At 41.8% G+C, this 21,189-nt stretch overlaps 1 protein-coding gene across 3 annotated transcripts in view; it reads left to right on the top strand.

Annotated features, from left to right (window-relative positions):
* The window catches only part of DENND5B (DENN domain containing 5B), a 181,022-nt gene that overhangs the window by 133,550 nt on the left and 26,283 nt on the right, over positions 1-21,189 (top strand). For all 3 annotated transcript variants that reach the window (XM_044990556.1, XM_044990563.1, XM_044990566.1), the window contains 6 exons: positions 3,306-3,458; positions 3,963-4,041; positions 6,950-7,031; positions 14,817-14,945; positions 16,767-16,888; positions 20,023-20,168. In XM_044990556.1, the coding sequence (XP_044846491.1) occupies positions 3,306-3,458; positions 3,963-4,041; positions 6,950-7,031; positions 14,817-14,945; positions 16,767-16,888; positions 20,023-20,168 (711 nt within the window). The remainder of the gene's footprint in view (positions 1-3,305; positions 3,459-3,962; positions 4,042-6,949; positions 7,032-14,816; positions 14,946-16,766; positions 16,889-20,022; positions 20,169-21,189) is intronic.

Consider the following 21,189-nt stretch of genomic DNA (forward strand, 5'->3'; position numbering starts at 1 on the left):
TCCATAACAACCAAAGTCCCATTGGTTTCACTGTTAGTTCTCTGCCTTGAGACCTTCCAGAATCAGCCCCTGAGCTGGTATCCTGGTATGCAGGGCCAGATTAACCTATAGGCTAATAAGGCAAAGCAGTCCCCTGTGGCTTGGAAGGAACTCATCTGGCAGTCAGCTGGAAACAGCAGACCCATCTGCATTTCCCCGCACTGCAGGAGCACCTGGCAAGTATCCAGTTAACACTGGTGACCAGATGCTAAAAATCGGGTTACCAGGGGAACCCGTGCCAGCTGTGGGTGTAGTTTGAGCAGGCATTCTCCCCCGTGCCCGCCAAGTTTCCCCTACTTCCAGTTTCTCCGGAGGTCTGCTTAGCTGTCAGGGAGGGAAGAAGATCCTTCTGTCCCTCTCCTCAGCTGAGGCTGGCAGGCAGTTCCAGGGTGCTGCCTCCTGGGTCCTAGTGCTGTCACTGTTATCGTCTGTGTGTGCTGGGTCCCATTTCTGGACAACTGGTGTGTGCCTGTGGTGGGGGCAGGGCAAGGAGGTGGCAGGAGGAAGAGGCAGTACCAGAGCAATAGGGTGGAAAGCTTGCACAGAACCTGCGCGCACACACTATGCAGCTCCAGCCTGAACTATTGCCCCTCCCATGTATAAGGAACCAAAACACAAAACAAAACATCCCATTCTGGATACCAATACTTGAACTTTTACAGTACCTTCCATCGAGGGGCTTCAGCTTTATGATGCACTGTGGTCAGTACTGTATCGAACTGTACTAAAAATCAGAGATCCCAGTTTTTTTTTTCTTTTGATGTATTTTTCTATACTGGGATGCACTGGGTAACCAAGTTCTTTCCTTATGCTCAGCCTACTTCCACAGGCCAATGCATCTTTGTAGTTTTAAGGGGTTGCAAAAGTATTGGAGGAAGCTCAATGCATAATGTTGTAGGTTTCTCCCTCCCATCTTTCTCAAGGATTTTAAATCCACTTCTTAGCAGGCTATGATAGAAAGACTGGCTGAATAAGCTAAAGGCAGGTTCTGTCCATTTGCTGGTTCTCTAGCAGTTTAATCCATCATAAAAGTACCTCATGTTTTGATTTCTGTTGAGTTTCATTCCAAAAACGTAAAGCTAAATAAACCTGAAGTTAGTCCTCATTTTTCTGCCCCAGCTCAAACTAACTTCTTTCCCAAGTGGAAAATGTTGGCTAAGGATGGAATGTGTGTGATTTGAGAAGGGAATGAGAACACAGCCCAATTCTTGCTGATAATTACACCTGTGTAGCCTTATTGACTTCAGGGAGAACAGATTTTTTGCAGAAGAATAGATTTTGATCCCTTCTGCTTTTTCACAGCTGGTATGAGCAGAATCTCATTCGCTTTCCTCCCCTAAACTCTGAGCACTTTAAGGGGGAGTGGGGAAATAAGCAAGATCTGCTTGATCTACACAAGAAAATGAAACAGGAAGCTCTCCCTTCATTCTACACCAGCCCTAAACAAACACCAGACCTGATGTAACAAAGGTCTCACTACAGCAGCCTTGGTTGGACTGTTCTTTTGAAAGATCCTTAATGGTTCTTTTAAGATGGGCTTTTCAATTAAGTCTTTTTGTTCAGGGGGCAGAGAACACAACAAGGAATAGCTCTGTTTTGTCAACTTCTAGTCATTCAAAAGCTGAAAGGCTTTAGATTAAGTTTGTTCAGTGATTTTGAAAAGCTAAATATTATGACTGGGCAACCATCTAAAGATCTGTCACTTCTAGCTGTTATCTTTTTCTTATGGACAGTTTAACACAAACAAATGCAAACCGTAGGGGGCTGGTGCACACTGAACTCATGCTTTAAAAAGCTCATGTCAGAGCTGCTCATCACACATTCTAGAATAGATCATAGAATATCAGGGTTGGAAGATTTCAGAGACCTCAGGAGGTCATCTAGTCCAATCCCCTGCTCAAAGCAGGACTAATACCAACCAAATCATCCCAGCCAGGGCTTTGTCAAGCCATGAGATAATACTTAGTCCTGCCATGAGTGCAGGGGATCGGACTAGATGACCTCTTGAGGTCCCTTCCAGTCCTATGATTCTATTCTGATTCTAATTGTGGAAGAGCTTGAAGACAGAATAGCCTGATGTGGTGAAACCCAGTTTGTGTAGTTAATCTCTGGTGATTCATCCCACAAATAATATTTGGGTTCAATATGAAAACAGTAATTCCTTGTCCTCAGCAACTGCAACACTGGGAGGCAGCTTTCAGAGCAAGATAGCCTAAAATACAATGCCACCCAATGTAATTTTCCCACTATTACTTCCTCTACTGGCTGCTTCCCAGACTGCAGTCAAAGTCAGATAGGGTATGTGGTGTAGAGGCTATAGCTTGGGGAAACACTTGCAGGGCTTGGCTTTGCCCTTTGCCATGTGGAGAGCTGAGGGTAGAAGCACAAGGTTGAAAGAGGTGAGCAGATGGGGAATGATGCAGTGTTCGTCCTCGTACAGATGAGCACTCCGCTACCTAGGAGGAAGGAGACCTAAGAGAAGAACAGCGTAGCATCCCTCATGCTACCTCTTACTCAGAAGTATCTGTTTGAAGAATTGAGTGTAGTGAGAGTAGAATAAACTTATTTTACATAAATATGTAAATACGTATGTAGATAAACGTTTGACTTCATAATCTTATTTTGAAATCTGTTGTTTATACTTTGGCCCTTCCCTCCCATTAGCCTTAGGTCCCTCATAACTTAACCCCAGCTCTGCTGGTAGGCCAGAGATAGTTACTGAGCAGATGCTCCTCTTTCTTGGTATGTCCAGCTGCTAAATGGCATCAAAAGAAATGCATTGCATTTCCAGGCATGGTGTAGAGATTTTATGGGATCGGGAATGGGAGAGAAGAGGTAGTTTGCATGATCGTGAACTGTACAGAAGGTGTTCATATAAACTCTATTAAAATGTTCACACACTGACAGGGTTTTGTGAGCCTCTACCAAAAAGGAGCAGTCCACAGAGTATAGTGACCATTGTGAATGCGACCCATGAAGTCCTTGTTTCTATTATAAAGCACCTCTTCCGTGAACAATAGAAAAGCCCTCCTGCGTAGCTGAAGAAACAGTTTGTTGACGTCGGAGTATAATTTCATCAGTCATAGTTTATGTAGTATCAAATTCCTTATGTTATACATTATATAGAAACTTACCTAAAATTAATATTCTTTTGACTATAGTCATTTTGTAATCAGAATTGATTAAATGGCCAGATTCAAGTTTACTAATCTGTAGATTTCACAGCTTGCTGGATGACGTACTCTTTAAATCTTGCTGTCTTGCAGACTAAACGTATGTTGGTAGAGAAGATGGGCCGTGAAGCAGTAGAGCTGGGACATGGAGAGGCCAACATAACAGGTCTGGAAGAAAATACATTGATTGCTAGTCTTTGTGACCTGTTGGAAAGGATCTGGAGCCATGGTCTACAAGTCAAACAGGTTGGTAACTTGAAAGTTGGTCAGGAAAAAGCACCTGTAGACAGTACCATTTAGCACATATTAAAAGTATTTTCTGTAATCCATCCCTTTAAACTACTTCTCGGCTATATAATTTCTCAATAGACCTGAGTGTATCTAAACACTTCAGGCACACCTATTCATTTCCTAAAATTTTTGTGAGGCTTTCAAGAGAAGCCTTTCCACAAATTGTAATAACAAAATAGCTTTTTCCATCCTCAAGCGGAGTGAAGGACTGGGGAGGAAACACTGAGGATAAAAACAGTGGATAGAGAGAGTTTCATGATCACAGGAAATTACTTGTTCTGTGAGGGGGGGTCCTTTCCTGTTTTCTTGGTTTCATTGCTCAGGAGCAAAAAATTGAAGCAAGAACCGAAAGTGACTTCCTGGATTCACTATACCACCAGGCTCTAATCCAATATCTAGTGTTTTAATTTGGCTCCTTTCTTATTTATTTTAAACTTCTCCTACATGTTCTATTTTCAGGGGAAATCTGCTTTGTGGTCCCATTTGCTTCAATACCAGGAAAGAGAAGAGAAGCAAGAACATATGGCAGAGTCCCCGGGTGAGTATTCAGGAGTTTGCTCTCCGTATACAGTCTCTCAAACTCAACAGTAAGCAATCTTGGTTCTGGTTGCCCTAAGGCCGCAGCACTTTGTGGTGGATTTTATTTTGTATTTTCAGTGTGTCAGTGATACGGACATCACACTTGTAATTTGAGTTCTTTCAAATATTTGATCTCTGGACTAAACAGATGGCTTATTTGCCTCAAATGATGCCATAACTGTTTCCATCTTCTGGAAAATCATGAGATATGTCATTTTGCTTAGTCTGTTCCATTTCAACTCTGACTAAGCACCAAGTAAGGTATGAAAAGTCCATATGTTTTTCTGAAGTGGTTCACAGAAATGTAGGGCTGAAAGGCACCTCAAGAGGTCAAGTCCAACCCCTTCCTCTGAGGCAGGACCAAGTGTACCTAGACCATTCCTGAGAATGATAAGGGGCATTTTGTAAATACTAGACTATATTATAGTGCGCCAGACTTCAGTTACATCCAGTTGGATTTCTTGGAGACATGAGGCTCAACTTGAGGCGGCAAATATTCTTCCATCCGTGAAAATGGTCTGTCTTATAGCATTGCTCAAATAATAAAAATTTGTACATCTGTTTATCTTCTATAAAATATTTAGAAGTCTTAAATCTTTTTTTTTTTTTACAAATCCATTAAAGCTGTTGAAACTTCAGTGCAAACATTCACAATGCTTTCTTTGCATCAATAACGTGCTGGTTACCCGTCCTAACTTGAAGATTGAGTATATTCAGGATAAGCAAAGGACAGACTTCGCTCTTCTAGGATCATCAGACTGTGATGGAACTTATTAGCCAAGAACATACCAAGTGTATGAGCTTTTAACTGATAGGAGACAGATTTTGTAGACTATTTCCAGAAATGTAAATTATTCTCAGAAAGAAGTGATGCACAAAAATCCCTTTGAGATCTAGGTATATGAGGGCATATAAACAGAAACATTAATCTGGCCTCTCGTGTCTAATGGAATTATTTTTTATAAATTTGGTATTCGTGCCTATTAATCTAGATCATTATTCTTCGAACAGCAAGGTTGGAATTCCATGGCATGTGGCCTATACAAGCAATCTCAGGCTGGGAGGGAGTGAAGCGAACACTACATTCAGTAGTTACGTAGAACTGATCCTCGCTCATTGGCCCAGGCTCTCAGTTCTTGCCTAGTGGGAATTCTCTTTGGTTTGGCATTCTAAAGGCATTAAACTACCTCACTGATATGTAATACATGATTCTTTTGGTATGGCATTGAACTCCGCTGAACTGCAGCTGTTGCTCAGCATTGTTTCTGTAAGACTTTTAGCTGAATTAGATGGTCTTCCTGAGTTTCCTCCGATTTTGTGTTTTGAATGTAGCAGATATCCCTGGGTATTTCCAGTTTATGCTGATAGCAATGTTTATATATCAGGAATTAATTCAGGATTGTGTTTTGGACAGGCATAAGGTATTTCACAAAATTCATTTGGTGTAAATATGCTACTATGACTGCAATGAGTGTGTATGATTCTTCCCTCTCTCTCAGCAATTGGCTAATCAAGGGGAGTGTTTTGGCAAGGATTCAATACTTTCTCGATGCCCCCATTCAAAGTTCTTGCTGAAATCCCAATAGTAGGATTTGAGAACTCAATCTCACAGGATCAGACCCCAAGTATATATCTATGGATAAACTGGTCTTTTGAGTCATGACAGCTTTGTAATAAGCATCTATGACCAGGGACATGTCATCTTGCATTGCAAGTCCCAGAATTAAACGTGGTCCAACTGCTGGCCCCTGAGATGATTCCATTTGGCCCTAGAACTTGCACGGGGGATATCATTTTGTAGAACAAAATAGCATCCTCTGCACAGTGTGACGTTGCACACACTATGTGTGAGATCATGCTGCATGGAGGACACCATTTTGTGGAATGTCACTAAAAGGTATGTAAGTGTAGAATTGAATACATAATGGCAAGCCCCCCTTATGCAAGTGAAGAGGAAAACATCTCTTTTGCATGACTCAGTGATTCAATAATTATTAATGAGACATTATGCCTTTGAACATTTCTGGCAGATGATTAACTTAAGTGTGCCATAGATGATTAGCATAGCTCTTTGAGGTTTGCATTCTCGTACCATATATCTACTAAAATTTCATCACGCATGCGGCTAAGATCTATTCGATTATAGCTATATGGACACATTTGTTGAGTTCTTAAGGTGAATTAACTTAGTGCATTTCTGCATGAAAGACTGAAAAAAGGCATGCAAGTATAGAACTGAGTTGTCCATGATAGATCAGAGCTAGCGGCACAAACTCTTCATCAGGGTGGGAAGTTTAACTCTGTAATCTAAGTAGTTGTTGCATGTCTTACTAAAAATGTCACTGCATGCCACTGTCTGACTAATGGACAGCCACTAAGCAATCTGACTGGCATGCATGAATTCCAGAGTGCAAAAGTTAATCTGACTTTGCCATTACATAATACTAGAGTGCAGAAATGCTTGACATTCTTAATATCTAATATGCTAGTTTTACTTCCTCTAAATTTATCAAGTGGGTTTCAGTTGTTAGAGATTTCAGTAAAAATAGTTTTATCAAGTGTCAGGTCCTTATGGAACAGATTTACATATATGTATTTCATATGCAAAAAAGGATGCATTTGATGAATCATCTGAAGTCTCCAAGTTTAGCCCTGAATTAGCTAAAGGAAAACGGGGTCTAGATTATGTATTAATGTGGAAGCAGACAAACTGAAGAACACTTTGCCTGCAAGTATTCCTGAAACTGCATATAACTGTTGCAGTTCTCAGTGTTGTATGATTTCTTCTACAGATGTGTAGATGAATGTACTACAAACTACTGTAATTTTTTTATTCTTTTAATTTTATGTATTTTTTTTCTATACAGTTGCCCTGGGCCTGGAAAGAAGGAAGTCTGACACAGGAATTACATTACCTACACTGAGAGTCTCACTTATTCATGATATGAGGTACAGTATTTTACTCTTAAAGCATTTATTATGGCTTTAATAAGGATCATTACACAGAGATTCACATTAACACAAATGCTTTGGATTTATTCAGGTTGAGCAGAATTCATCATTTTTCTCCTGTGTAAGGACCACATACTCAAATCCATGTGGTTTACCTCTTAATACGTTTTATAAAACCTTTAGTTTTGCATGCTGCTTTGATTTACTTCAGCTAAAAAGTCATGGAAAGAAAATGTGTACACCAAATGTTGGAAATTGTTATTGCTGATATGATACTTTTAGGTAGCAAAAAATATTTTAATTTTAAGTAGAACTGCTGAAATACCTGGTACGATATTTTATTTGTTGAAACAGGAAAACTTAAGTTTGCAAAGGCAAAACAGAAAAATTAGAATCTAGATGGATGTAAAAATCTGCCAACAATGGCTGAACTATATTGGTTTCTAAATGGATATTGCATCAAAAATTGCTATTCAAATGGTAATAGGACCTTGAAAACATATATCGAGCAAGCACAAATTTTAATGATTGCTCTCAGTGAAATATTATTCCTGACATGTGGATTCATCAGTAAGCTATATAACAACATCTACTGTATTTTTTGAGATGCAAAGTGTAACATTTAAGATAATTTATTTGTTTTTTACAAAATTAATCAGCTCATAGAAAATTACTACTTCTGTTGTTTTTGTGTTTTATATACTGGCGGCCCAGAAGAGCTTACGCCATGTTAAGTAATTTGGGGGCTTGGATGACTCTGGGATCAGGAATGAGATTTAAAACTTTTTACTGCGAGGTCACTAGTTCAGTTTCAGTTCAGGCTGGTAGTGACCAAAAGTTGTTGTTGTCTAATGTCAGTTAGTCTGTCCTCCCCCCTATGAACAAATATTCACATCATGAATAATGCCATTAATACTACTAACTAGCAGCCTTGTTAATGTTTTTGTGTTCAGAAAGGCCAATGACTGAATGAGCCACAGAGACTTCTACCATCTCAAATGTGGATGGGCTCCCTCCAGACCAGAGTTCAGGCGCACTGACATAGCCCATGTGGAGGTACAGCGTAGCAGCTTCCGTGCTTGCTGTCTACACTGTACCTGTTCTGTGAATAAAGGGCTTCAGTCTCCAGGGCTCTTTCACAGATGAAGAATTTACATCCCCTGTGTTTGTGTACATGTTGGGCGTTAACCGTGAACACTTCAACAGTAGCTTCAGATCCAGAGAGATCCCCTCTGCAGATGCGACGATAGTGGGGTGACCAGACAGCAAGTATGAAAAATCGGGATGGGGTGGGGGGTAATAGACGCCTATATAACACAAAGCCCCAAATATCGGTACTGTCCCTATAAAATTGGGACATCTGGTCACCCTAGAGGGTAGTGTTGTCTCCATGGCTCATTCAGTCTTTGGCTTCTCTGAAGACACTATCAACGAAGTTGCTAGTTACTACCATTTGTGGGGGCGGGGGTTGTGATGTGGACATCTGTCAGTGGGACAAGGATGGAAACTAAATAACTGTGTTTGTATAATTGACAAAGCACATGCAGGGTTTTTGTTTGTTTTTAATTTTTTTTTTTAAACTAAACCTGTTTAGCTGCTCTGCGTTTTTTTTGGAGACTTTTGTGTTGCTGCATATGTTGGTGACTTTTAATTGCTCAGTGGATTAATTGTTTAATTTTTCTCTGGAGAGATCAAGAGTCAAAGTAAATTTTATGTCCCTAGTAATCAAGGATTTCATCACTTTTTAACAGGGGATAGTTCTGACCAAATGTATGAATAACCAAGATTACAAAGAAAGGGTTCTTTCTAACAAAGGTAGATCATATGTTGCCCTGAGGACTCGGTTGCTGCTTGTACATTTTTTTGAAAGGGATCTCAGGATGGTGCTGGGCTGTTAATTTCTATTGGAATCCTACTTTCTGCTTCTGGTGGATTACCACTTTTCCAATTCATTGCTTAGAAGAAAGTAGTAAAAGGTCATCAATTTAGTTGTTGGACTATTGGTCTTAAAACTGTCCCTTTTCTTCTGGAAGGCATGCTCATTGACTGATCTTTGGCAGGTCAGTTGCTCTTTTAAATCATCAACCAATCAGCAAGTCCAGAAAATAAGCCCAGCAGTGGCTACCACGTATCTTTTATGTTACTCAAAGGACTTTAAATCCATGCCACTCTTGTTTGGCCAGTGGTATAAACTGACCTCATGGGACAACTGTCAAGCAACTGACTGCATCATGTTCATCAGTTGTAATGTGGTGAGGTCCATTTTGTAATAGCTCCAGTAGAAAACCAGTCAAGAGGTAACTCTAAACAACCCACAGCCTGGTATATATTGTAGTCCTTTTTTTTCTAAAGCGGTTCAGCTACTGACAATAAAAGGAGGCTTTCCTGGTCTGTATAGAGATTTATTGGCAGCGCTTTGTCATGAATATCCATACTTTTTTTGAGGGGGGGGGAAGGAGGAAGGAAGGAAACTTAAGGAACTTAGAAATTGAAGTGGAGATGATATAATACAAAGATACTTAAAAACTGAGCGATTGACTTAATTTACTGTCTTGCTGTACTCCTGTGGGTCTCACTCATGTAGTAAAGTTTGAAAGCCTGTAGGGGACAAGAAAGCTTGGAGGCTGAGGTGACTGTGCCAGGCAGTTCCTCATAAGGGAATGTTTTCATTTGAGGTGTCAGGGACTGTTCTGACTTACTGCCAGTTCAAACCAACCTTTTGATGTTTTAGCTGACTTCAGTGAGAGTGTTGGTGTCAGAAAAGTACAATAGCAAAGAGGATAAAAAGATGACATGATGATGGCTTTCCTGGAGGGCTGCCACCAATTTACAGATAGAAGAAGAAAACTGAAGTGTCTTGCAGAGTGTTTCCCTGTCCATATAAAAGCAAGACGTAGTCGGGTATTAGCTAACTGCATTTATCTGGCAAAAATGGGTAGTAGCAACATGAATTACCAGGTGACTATTGAGAATACTTTCCAGTGATGAGATCATGTAGTTCAGTCAAACCTACAGTACATAGGTTCATCTTACCTACAGTACATGGTTAACTTGTTTCACTACTTGTATGCGGTGGTGGTGTAGCCACATCAGTCCCGGGATATTAGAGACAAGGTGAGTGAGGTAATGTCTTTTATTGGACCAACTTCTGTTATTACCTCACCCACCTTGTCTCTCGTGTTTCACTACTAATGTTAGAGGGCAGGGAATATTTACAGTACATTTGGCGGGTATGGTGCTTTACAAGCAAAAGGGAAAAAAGATGGTGCCTGTGTAGAGGGGCTTATGCTCCAAGTTAGAAAACTTGATATGCCACATAGAAATAAGATGACGGATAAAAGAGTGGGAACACTGAACAGGAGGCAGACCTACACACTATAAAGTAATGAGGTTACTTGTTTTTGTATCAACATGTCATGTTAATGTCTGTCACACTATGGATGCTGACATATGTTTATCTAAGTTTAGCTCTGTTAAGTTGGCAAACATGGAAAGAGTCAATGACTATTAGAATGGGTTGAAGTACAAGAGACTTGAAATGGAAGTTTGCATGTTGTACAAGACTAGGCAGGTTATTTCAGGCATAGGAGGCAGCCTGGTTAACACTGCGTGCATGATTTGTGTTTTCCAAATGGTGGCAGAGTTGACTAATGAAAGCATGTCCTAGCTATGCTGCTTGAATCGTAATCACTTCCTACTCCATGGGAAAAATAATTGAAGCAAAATGCCCTCTTCAACTTCTGTACACCCATGAATATACACAAACATACCTGGTCATACCACATGCTAAAGTCTGGATGATAAATTTAATCCAACGTACATAACCCTCCAGCATGCTTTCCTCCCACCATAAGGGAGGTGTGAAGATGTGATTAATGGCTTAACTACACACACAGGTTTATGCTGACAACAATTATCTATCCTTTCGATGAAGTGCTACTGAATGTCATGTGGCACTAAGGGTTTGTCTTCACATACAGCATTGCACTTCCATGAAGACACTGCTATGCTGATGGGAGAGATTCTCCCGTCGACACAGTTAATCCAACTCCCCAAGAGGCAGTAGCTATGTCAACAGGAGAAGCTCTGCCATCGACATCGCTCTGTCTACACAGTGGGGTTGGTTGGTATAACTCCCATCGCTCCGGTGTGGATTTTTCACACCACTGTGCAATGTAGTCATACCGATAGAGGTCTGTAGTGTAGACCTAGCCTAAGTCTACTAATGGGAAATAAATCTAAGCAATGCCTTAAGTATTGCCTGCTTTGATAGTTATACGGTTATGTAAACACCTTCCAATGATTCAGCCTTGCTTTCTGTCACTTTGAACAAAGTGATGGTCATTGCACATGTCCAATATTGTGCCCACTGCCTCCCTGGCTCAAAGTTGTGCTTTAAACAGAATATGGAGACAAAAGCAAAAAGCAATTTTAAAATGTATTTTGCTTTATGAAAAAACTGTACACTATTTGTGCCTGATACACCTCTACCTCGCTATAATGCTGTCCTCGGGAGGCAAAAAATCTTACCGCGTTATAGGTGAAACGGCATTATATCGAACTTGCTTTGATCCACTGGAGTGCACAGCCCCGGCCCCACGGAGCGCTGCTTTACCGTGTTATATCAGGCTGCGTTATATCGGGGTAGAGGTGTATATAGAGAATGGTCTAAGTATGTGGTAGGGGTGGTCTCTAAATGATAGGCTGCTGGATTGAGAGTCAGGAACTGTGGTCTCTTTCCCAGCTCTGCCGCTGCCCTGCTGTGATATCTTGGGCAAGTCTCTTCACCTCTGTTCGCCCCTCTATCCCTTCCCACCCTTTCTTTTGTCTGCTTAGACTGTAAGCTCTTCAGGGGAAGGCATCTCTCACTGTGTACAGCACCTAGCCCACTAGAAGACCCCATCTGAGGTTGGGGGGTATAGGCTGTACCACTACCACCAGTTGATTTATAGTAAACCAAAATGAGTGTAAAAGGGTAGCTTTTGTTTCTGAAATGTTATTGGATAGGTTAGAAGCCATTACCAATATCTCCACAGTAAATCTTCTGTTCAGTGTTCTTCTGACAATAATGGGAATAAGTATTTATGCTGGGCAATGCTGTACATATACCCCCTGTTTTTAACTGATTGTAATAAATCATAAGAGCTACAGATTCCACAGGTGCAAATGAAATAAATTGGCAGCAAAGTCCCATGAATGTTCTGTTTTACTTATTACAGTTTGCCTTTGTTAACACCGATATTGATTACTGAGCCTTTTTATATTTTGGGTAGGCTGTATGTTTTTCAAGTGTGCAATCTATGCAAATCCCTGAGCAGATGTCTGGTTCTGTACCATGATGTACACAAGGAGAATAAATTAAGGTTTAGGTACATATCTATTTGAATTTTCTCTTAGGAAAAGAGTATATTCTATTTAGTGTTTCATATTAGAGGCAATTTAAAGTGAGCACTGAAGGGGAAAGATTCTGTGCTTTGATCTTCTCATCTCAAAGAACTTAAATAACAGCAGTGTGCACCTCAACATGCTGTGGAGGAGTAATGTGTGCATCCTATTTCTCAAGGACTTCTGATTACATGCCCAGTTATTTGTGTGGGAAGTCCTAACTGATAGCTGTCAGTCTGATCCAAGCAAGGGGTTTGCTTTACACAGAGGTTACTAGTTCCAGAACAGGATTCAACTGATACAAGTCAGTGTTGAAAGAGGGAAGCCATGAATGTGATAATAAAAGGACAAGACAGTATATGTAACATAGTCTACTTTTGCAGACAGGTGGGGAGTTATAATGAATCAGACTGTAAAAACGTAGTACATTTAGACTTGGTCTATGCTAGTAATTTATGCTGGTATAAATGCATTGCCCCGGGGTAGAAAATCTTCACCCGTAAGTGATGCAGTTATACCAACCTAACTCCTGCTGTAGACAGTGCTATGTTGACAGGAGGGTTTCTCCAGTCGACATAGCTACCACCTCTTTGGGGAGAGGGAGTACCTATGCCGATGAGAGAAGCCGTTCCCTTGGTGTAGGTTGCATTTTCACTAAGCAGCCTCTACAGCCTTCTCTGTTTAGACAGGCCCTTAATCTTGTCCCTCTTTAGACCTGTTCACATTTCATAACATGATGTTGGGAAATTTTCTTTAAAAAAATATTTTTAAAAGGTTTCAGCGTATTGGGTTTTGCAGTCACATTATTTTTTGCTTGTATTGTGGCAGCACCTACAAGCCCCAGCCCTATTATGCTAGACAGTATACAAACATAACACAGTCCCTTCCCTGAAGCGCTTACAACCCTAATTTGGGGGGTGAGGGGACTGCAGGGGCAGAATACCAGGTAATAATGAAACTATCCTAGTTAGCATAATAAGCAGCAGTTGCAGCTGTTTGATGAAGTTGCAGCACAACTTCATCAAACAGTTTTTTGGAGTAAATGTCAAATTTCATAACTTGAGACATTCTGTAGAGCACATGGGGCCTTCAAAGCTCACTTCAGTTGTGCTGGATGAAGCTTAGAGACTTACACAAAGGGATGGAGCATTTTGAATTGCCTGTGCGCTTAACATGCAAACTGAGTGAAAATTAACAAGTTTGCAGCCACTTTTTCCATGCACTGAAAACCATTATTCATTTTTCCTTTTAATTATTTTTTTAAAAAAAGGCTACAATCTGCCATGCCAGTCTTTTTCTGTTCTAAAGCTGCTTGTATTCTTTCCAAGTTGGAACATGGGAAGTTTTTTTTAAAAAACTGTTCAGAATAGCTCTGCTTTCTTACAAACAGACATGTGGAAAACCTACTGGGCTTGACTGTCATTTACGCAAGGCCCTTTTTACACTTCTCTGGAAGTGTGAAGGGGTATTAGTGTAAATATCTGGGGGGAAAACTAGCATTTTAGATACCAACTGCACTGGTGAAAACTATTTTTGTTGGAGGACTCCGTTATAACACAGTCTCCTGACAAGGTTAGCACAGATAGGTCTAACAGCGTAGGTAGGTCTGACTCATGTGTTCAGTGCTCCTGGAACACGTCAGGTCTCTGTTGGCTTTGTCTACTGTAGGCCTCTTTCTTAAATTCCCATCATTGCCACCGCCAGTGATGGCTACAATGGGCATGTCAGTGGCAACTGACATTTTAACCACTGTTCCTCTAGACCTGCTTTTGGACTATATCATAGTTTAGGAGTGCAGATGCAAGCTTCCAAAACATACTGTATTTGTTAACGCTATCAAGGGAGCTGCTATTGCATCACTGGGTTTCCCAATGTGACTGTATTTCTTTTTTGAAGTGTATTATTACCTTAGTCTCTATGCTATAGATTAGTGGTAGCCAGAACAATGTTCAAACCATTTTTTTTAATTATTCCCCCCCCCCCCCCAGCAAGGTGCTAACTGCATTCCTCTGGTCAATGCAGATAGGGCCAATGCAATTCTAAATGGCTTTGCAAAACTGTATTATAGACTTTCTAATAGGTTTTAAAACTATTTAAAAACTTTTCTTAACAAAGTTTGGCCCTGTCTCTATGCTAGCTTTCAAAGATAGTTTTAAAAACAGGTTTTTTTAATATTTGCTGACAGCTGTGTGAATTCTGTATTACTTAGTTCTGGTAAGACTTCTCTAATTTGGGGGGCGGGGTGTGGGAAATGTGTTTTTGTGTATCTTGCAAGCAGTTTTTAATTTCCAGGGATATTTTCAAATTAAATTCAAGTTCTGCAACATATTTGATGCTGCCATTTTAAATGGGCAGGATTTTGTGATTTTATTTATTTTTCTTTTTTCCCTGTTTCAGGCATATTCAGAACATGAGTGAGATAAAGACTGATGTGGGTCGAGCTCGAGCATGGATAAGGTTGTCTCTTGAAAAGAAGCTTTTGTCTCAGCACCTAAAGCAGCTTCTCTCTAACCAAGCACTCGCTAAGTAAGGGTTACTTATTGTTCTTAAAGCTTCATTATCACAGTATCCTGATTAGGGTTCTAAGGTTGCCCTGTGAACCAAGCTTTATGAAAAGCTATCTGCCTCTGCAGCTGGTCTGGGACTGGAGCTAGCTAGTACCAATCAGAGAGAGGGCATTTCCTACCTGAGTCTGGGACAGGCTATTACTTGACACCCTCTATGAAGACCCTGTCAGTTTTTGGATTACTGAGGACCACATGCCTCCTAAAACTAGAAGATTGAAGGGGAGCCACCCAGCACCACTTGCAGACCGTCAGCAGAGAAGCCCAATCAGAGGACACAGTGGGAAGGTTAGGACATCACACACTCCCCACTCCACAAAAGGGAAGGTCTGAGGAAAGCCTGAAGGATGAGAGGCTCAGATGGGGTGGCTGTACCTTTTAATCGAATTAGTTCATGTCCATTGATCTTAGCAGACTTAGCTAAGACCTCAGCTCACATTAACCCATTTGGTCTTGGTTGGAAACAAATTACCCCAATGCATTTACAAATACTGACATGTCAGACTTCACACACATGTCAACTTAGTCAGTGGTTGAACTAGTTTGAAATAGGAAGGGAAGAGCTCTGGGTGTCAGCTGCAAAGGGGGTGGAATCCCCTCTGCCTCCCCCCCTTATTAACCCTTCATACAGCGTATATAAAATATGTATAAAAATGGGAATTGGTGCACATCACCATTGGGAGAACAGTAACTCCTCACTTAGTCGTCCCGGTTAACGTTGTTTCGTTGCTGATCAGTTAGGGAACGTGCTCATTTAACATTGTGTAATGCTCCCTTCTAATGTCATTTGGCAGCTGCCTGCTTTGTCTACTGCTTGCAAAAAGAGCAGCCCCTTGCAGCTAGCTGGTAGGGGCTTGGAACCAGGGTGGACTGGCAGCCCCCCTATCCGTTCCCCACTCCCCTAAGTTCCCAGTGCTGCAGCCCCCCAGCAGGCTAGCAATCAGCAGTTCAGCTGTCCTTCCCCCGACTGCCATGTGCTGCTCCTGCCCTCTGCCTTGGAGCTGCTCCCCGAGCCTCCTACTTGCTGTGCAGGGGGGAGGGAGGAGGAGAGGAAGAGGGGGGCTAATGTCAGGGTGTCCCCCTCCCCCCTGCTCCTGCACCCTGCTTACACCATCTTCCATAGAGCAGGGGGGACACACCAGGGCTGTGGTCTCAGCAAGCTGATCTAATTAACAAGGCAGTGTACATAAGGGAAATGCAGCTATCTCCCTCCATTCCTGCTGCCTTGTAGAGTGAGAGAGTTAACCCTTGAGGGCTCAGCCAATTGCTAGTTCATCATTTAGCAGTAAGGGAAATATCCCACCCTCTGACTCCTCCACCTCAACCAAGTTTCACAATCATCATCACTGTGTACTAGTATTAAATTGTTTGTTTAAAACTTTGTGTGTGCGTGCGCGTGAAAAAAGTTGCCCTGGAACCTAACCCCCTCATTACATTAATTCTTATGGGGAAACTGGATTTGCTTAACATCGTTTCACTTTAAGTCACATTTTTCAGGAACTTAACTACAACGTTAAGTGAGGAGTTACTGTATCTGACTTTGTATAGGAGTTTATTTACTGATATTAAATACTTACGGTTAGAGCTTTTGCTGGTATAAATCAGCATAGCTGCACTGACTTCAATGGATTTCTGCCAGATTACGCCAGTGGCAGATCTGGCCCAAAATACTTTATATATAGGTAGGTTAGCCCTTAGTTTCGTGTTCTGAGGGTTCACAGACCTTTTAATATTGGTTTAGTGTCTCTTTTTAAAGAGACAGTAATATTTTTGTTTCTCACAGGAAACTTTATAAGCGTTATGCTTTCTTACGCTGTGAAGAAGAACGAGAGCAGTTCCTCTACCACCTTCTTTCACTCAATGCTGTGGATTACTTCTGCTTCACAAGTGTCTTCACCACAATCAGTGAGTTGGAGACTCAAACTTTGTCTTAAATGAAAAATAGTCACTGTCGTGGTGACAGAGGAATGATCCTGAGACAACACATGGCTGCATGATCAGTGTATCTGGGCTCTTACCAAGAAGCCTGCAGTCATGGCTACTGAGATCAGCACCTCTGGGTGTTGCTTTGGGTAACCAGCTAAGTGTAAGATCGCGTGTGAGTGCTTTGGATAACCAAATTGGATAGTGGAGGAGAGTAGCATTCAGATAATATTCTAGCATTTAAGTGTCCTAGTACAATTTCTATATCTCAGAATTATGTAGCCCTTCATCCTTTTTTTTAATCCAGAGAAGTCCTCCACATCTCAACGCTCCCCCATATTTCTCCACTATATGTACAGCATCCTTGTAGCCTCTGAGAAACAGATAGGACTCCTTGGGGCCTGTTAAGAGCACACTTTGAAGGATGAGGCACTTCGTGTCCTTTTTGTGTACACTATGTATTGTTGCCCCTTTTGACCCAAGCAGCTAATTGAAGTTTGGGGCTTTGGGGATGTTCCATTTGAGAGTAGAAATTGGGGATAATCAGGTATTTCTTCCATGCAGTTTTGGTTGTTTACGAGGAGTGTTTGAAGTCACATGTCTCTGAATGAAGAAGGAGACAAGAACAGAAGGAAGGGTTTCTTAGCTTACAGCCTCCAAGCCTCTGTAGCCAACGCCAGACCCGAAAGTTCTCTCTAGCTTTTTGCAGGGTCACACTGTGCTTAAAGGCTCCTGCTTGACTTTTCTTGCCAGTTTTCCTCTGCTTCTCCCTTTGATTTTTGTCTGTTGCCTTGGTTTCTGTGTGTTCTTTCTCACTCGCTCGAACACACCTACACAAAGCGATACTCAGCCCAAAAACTCCTGGGTGGGTTCTCACACACACCTTTGTCTTCGGTGGGGCTTAAGCATAGGCGCTGAGTTTTATTTTTCCCTGGGGGTGCTCAGCCACCACCCTGTCCCCTCCCTGAAACCCCACCTCATCTCCACCCCTTCCCTGAGTCCCTGCCCTCACCTCACCTCTTCCCCCTCCCCCAAGGCCCTGCCCTCACTCCGCCTCTTCCTACCCTCGCTCCAACCTGTCCCCTGAGGCCCTGCCCACCTGCCACTCACTGCTTTCTGTCCTCCCCCAAGTGCCTCCCCCAGTCACCAAACAGCTGATCGGCAGTATCTGCTGGAGTACCCATGGAGTCAGCGCCTATGGGCTTACGTTTATAGTTCTGTTAACTGAAAGGTGAGTTCACACCTGTCAGCCACATGGACTTTTAACCCACCAAGCTGTTTCAGCATTTTCATTGACATGTGCAGTTGTGCAGCACCTCTGCAGGCCATGTACAGAATCAAAATGGCATCCTCTGCATAATGTGACCTTGCATGCTTTTTATGTGCAAGATCCCTCTGTGTGGTGGAAGCCATTTTGTAGAGCATGTCTGCTTTGGGGGCCCAATGGAATTGTCCCTTTTGGCCACCTGTTGGACCAGTAGCTTCACCTTCTCTTTCCTTATCCCTCCCCACACAACTGAAAGGCTTGTTTCCCCTCTTCTTCCTCCTCCTCTCCTATATACTCAAGGAGTGACAGTGGACCAAAACCTCGACATGAACTTGTTTTCCCCTCCCTAACAGTGGGGAGTGCTACCATTAGGTTGCTGTGTTGACCTTGGTCTCTTTATTTTCACATCCTTATTTCTTTAGGCGGTGAAGTAAAGTGAGTCTTTACCTAGTCATCAAAGTTTGGGCTCATCTTTTACCTTTTCCTCTTCTTAAACTTTCATTAAGGCAATGAGTGATTGCAAAAGAATGCAGTGTTCATGGAGGTTTTTACTGTATCTTGTTTTCTGGGCCATCAGTGTTGGCAACTTACTCCGCTGGGACGCAAGAGTGAATTTGTGGCATTGTGTGTATGGTATTGAGATGATGCATGCACCAGTAAAAAGGGATGATTTCCTTAATCAAAGGAAATGGCAGGTTTGCAAAACATCAGGAAAGCAACTCTTGCAGTACAAACGAGTGTGATTCCACTCTGTCCAGTGCAAGATGGGACGAGTGGCCAGCCCTGTTTTTCTCACTCAACTATGCATTAAGCATCAAGCTGTACTGAGATTCCCTTAGATTTTAAGTGGGGCTGAGAGAAGAGTGTCCACTGAGAGTCTGCTTCATAATATTTCCACTCAGCTAGAGGATGAAAGCTTCAAATCTGTGTTTTCAGTCTGACAACCCCATATTAACAGCTTTGCCAGTATTCTGATACATAGGGGTATAATGATGTACTTGAATTATAATGTTCCACTTTTAAAATGGAGATGGGATGAAGCAGGCATTTTCTGAAGTTCTTTATCGCTTTGAACTGGTTTTATTGCAAGGTGAATGCTCCTAGTTTTCATTGTGGTACAACAGCAACACCTGGTGGTTATTCAGATCAATCTCATATATTGTTTATCACAAGTAAGGGAATGCCTCCCCCATCTCATTCTCTGACTTTAAATGTGGGACACTATCTCAGTTTTATACTGGGGTCCATTTTCATAGTTTCTGACTTACTGGGTTATGCATCATGTTTGGCTCATATACCCACTGAAAAATGTTGGCAGGTCTTCATTCGAGTATATTAACTCCAAATGTTGCAAGAGAACAGCAAAAAAACCTAAAGGACATTGTTTAGATTTGAAGGGCAAAATGCTCCTGGTCTCTTCTCAATGTGCAGATCTATGAGATCATTTTGTTTGCAGTGGCAGAGACTTAAGGAACTGGTACTTGAGGCTGCTCTTACAGACAAGTAATAATTGGTGCCTGCGTTGAAACCACCCAAAAGCTGCTTTGCAGATCAGCTTTATTTTAACATAATTATTCTTTTTCTGTCTATAACTGAGCTGTCTAGACTTGAAATGGTTTCATGACCTCTTTCTTTTATGATCAGAATATCTGTTTTCATAGTTGGTGCAAATACTGCATGCTGGATACTTTTAGAATTGTCTCATTTACCTTAGGTATTGAGAACGATTTTTACTTGTAATGCTACTGAGATACAGCACAAGAGAAAAGTCCTAATTATACTATATTGTGTAAACTATGTTTTTTAAAATGCAGTTGTTTTAATTCTGGTTTGTTTTTTCTCATTTTAGTGATTCCATACAGGACTGTGATAATCCCGATCAAAAAACTAAGCAATGCAATCACCACATCAAACCCATGGATTTGTGTTTCAGGAGAACTAGGAGATACAGGAGTAATGCAGATTCCTAAAAATCTTCTAGAAATGACATTTGAGGTGAGCGCGCTCTCTTCTTTTTTCAGTAGTCAGTATTGAGCACTACTACCAGAACCTTTATTTTGCTAGTTTTTTTCTGTGTATTCAGAGCACAACTCTTTAAATAGCATCTGAGTGTCCAAGGTCACTGTAGATTTTAAATGAAAAGCAGAAAACTAGTGCTTGTAAAGTTACTGTCCTCACTGATGGACAGAACATGTCACTCTCCTGTCAGAACTTTTTTCACTGGCTTTTGCTTACCAACCACGTCTAATTTATACTTCTTGTCCTCATCTGAACAGCTCTGTACAACTCACCTCAACCCACATCCCTCGTCACATTTCTTACTGTTCCCTGCCTTCCCTTTGCTCTGCTGGTGACAACAGCCTCACTATGCCACTCTTACCCCCCTCTTCCATCTTCGAGCTTATCTCCCTGCTGCCCCAGATCTATTTAAGCTCCCCGTGCTGGATACTCAAAAGACTGTTGTGGAGGATCAAAATACTGAATCCCACAGCGGGGGCAGGGCAAAGTTTAGGCAATGTGCATGGCAGGGGGCTTCTAGGCATGCACTTCAGTCGTCCACCTTGTGTCTGACATTGCTCTTGGCAGTGGGGACTCCACAGTCCAGTTTCCTAGGTCCTGAAACTAGTGCCATCTCCCCAAGCCTAACAGCAGCTCTTGTATGTTCTCCAGAATCTCCCCCAAAGGAAAGGTCTGCTAGTTTACAGTTTACCTCTTCAGGGGTACACGACAGTGAAAGCCACCACACACACACACACTGCACAGAATTCTAAAACACCAATGTTCTTCATTTAATAACAAGAAACACACATCTATACAAAATAATATACCCCTGTATATATTTCTCTGCCTCTGGTTCCTCGCCACTCTGGAGAGTTCTTTTGGGCTTGGGCAGAGTCATCTGGGGTGTCTAGAATCCTTCCCCTGGAGTTCATGAGTCTTTCCAGCCCAGCTGGCTTTCCCTGACCGTGGTTAGGCCACAGTTAAACCAACCCCCCTGCTAAGAGAGCCTGCCCAT

The sequence above is a fragment of the Mauremys mutica genome, chromosome 1 (genome assembly GCF_020497125.1).
Source record: "Mauremys mutica isolate MM-2020 ecotype Southern chromosome 1, ASM2049712v1, whole genome shotgun sequence".
NCBI classification, from domain to species: domain Eukaryota; kingdom Metazoa; phylum Chordata; order Testudines; family Geoemydidae; genus Mauremys; species Mauremys mutica.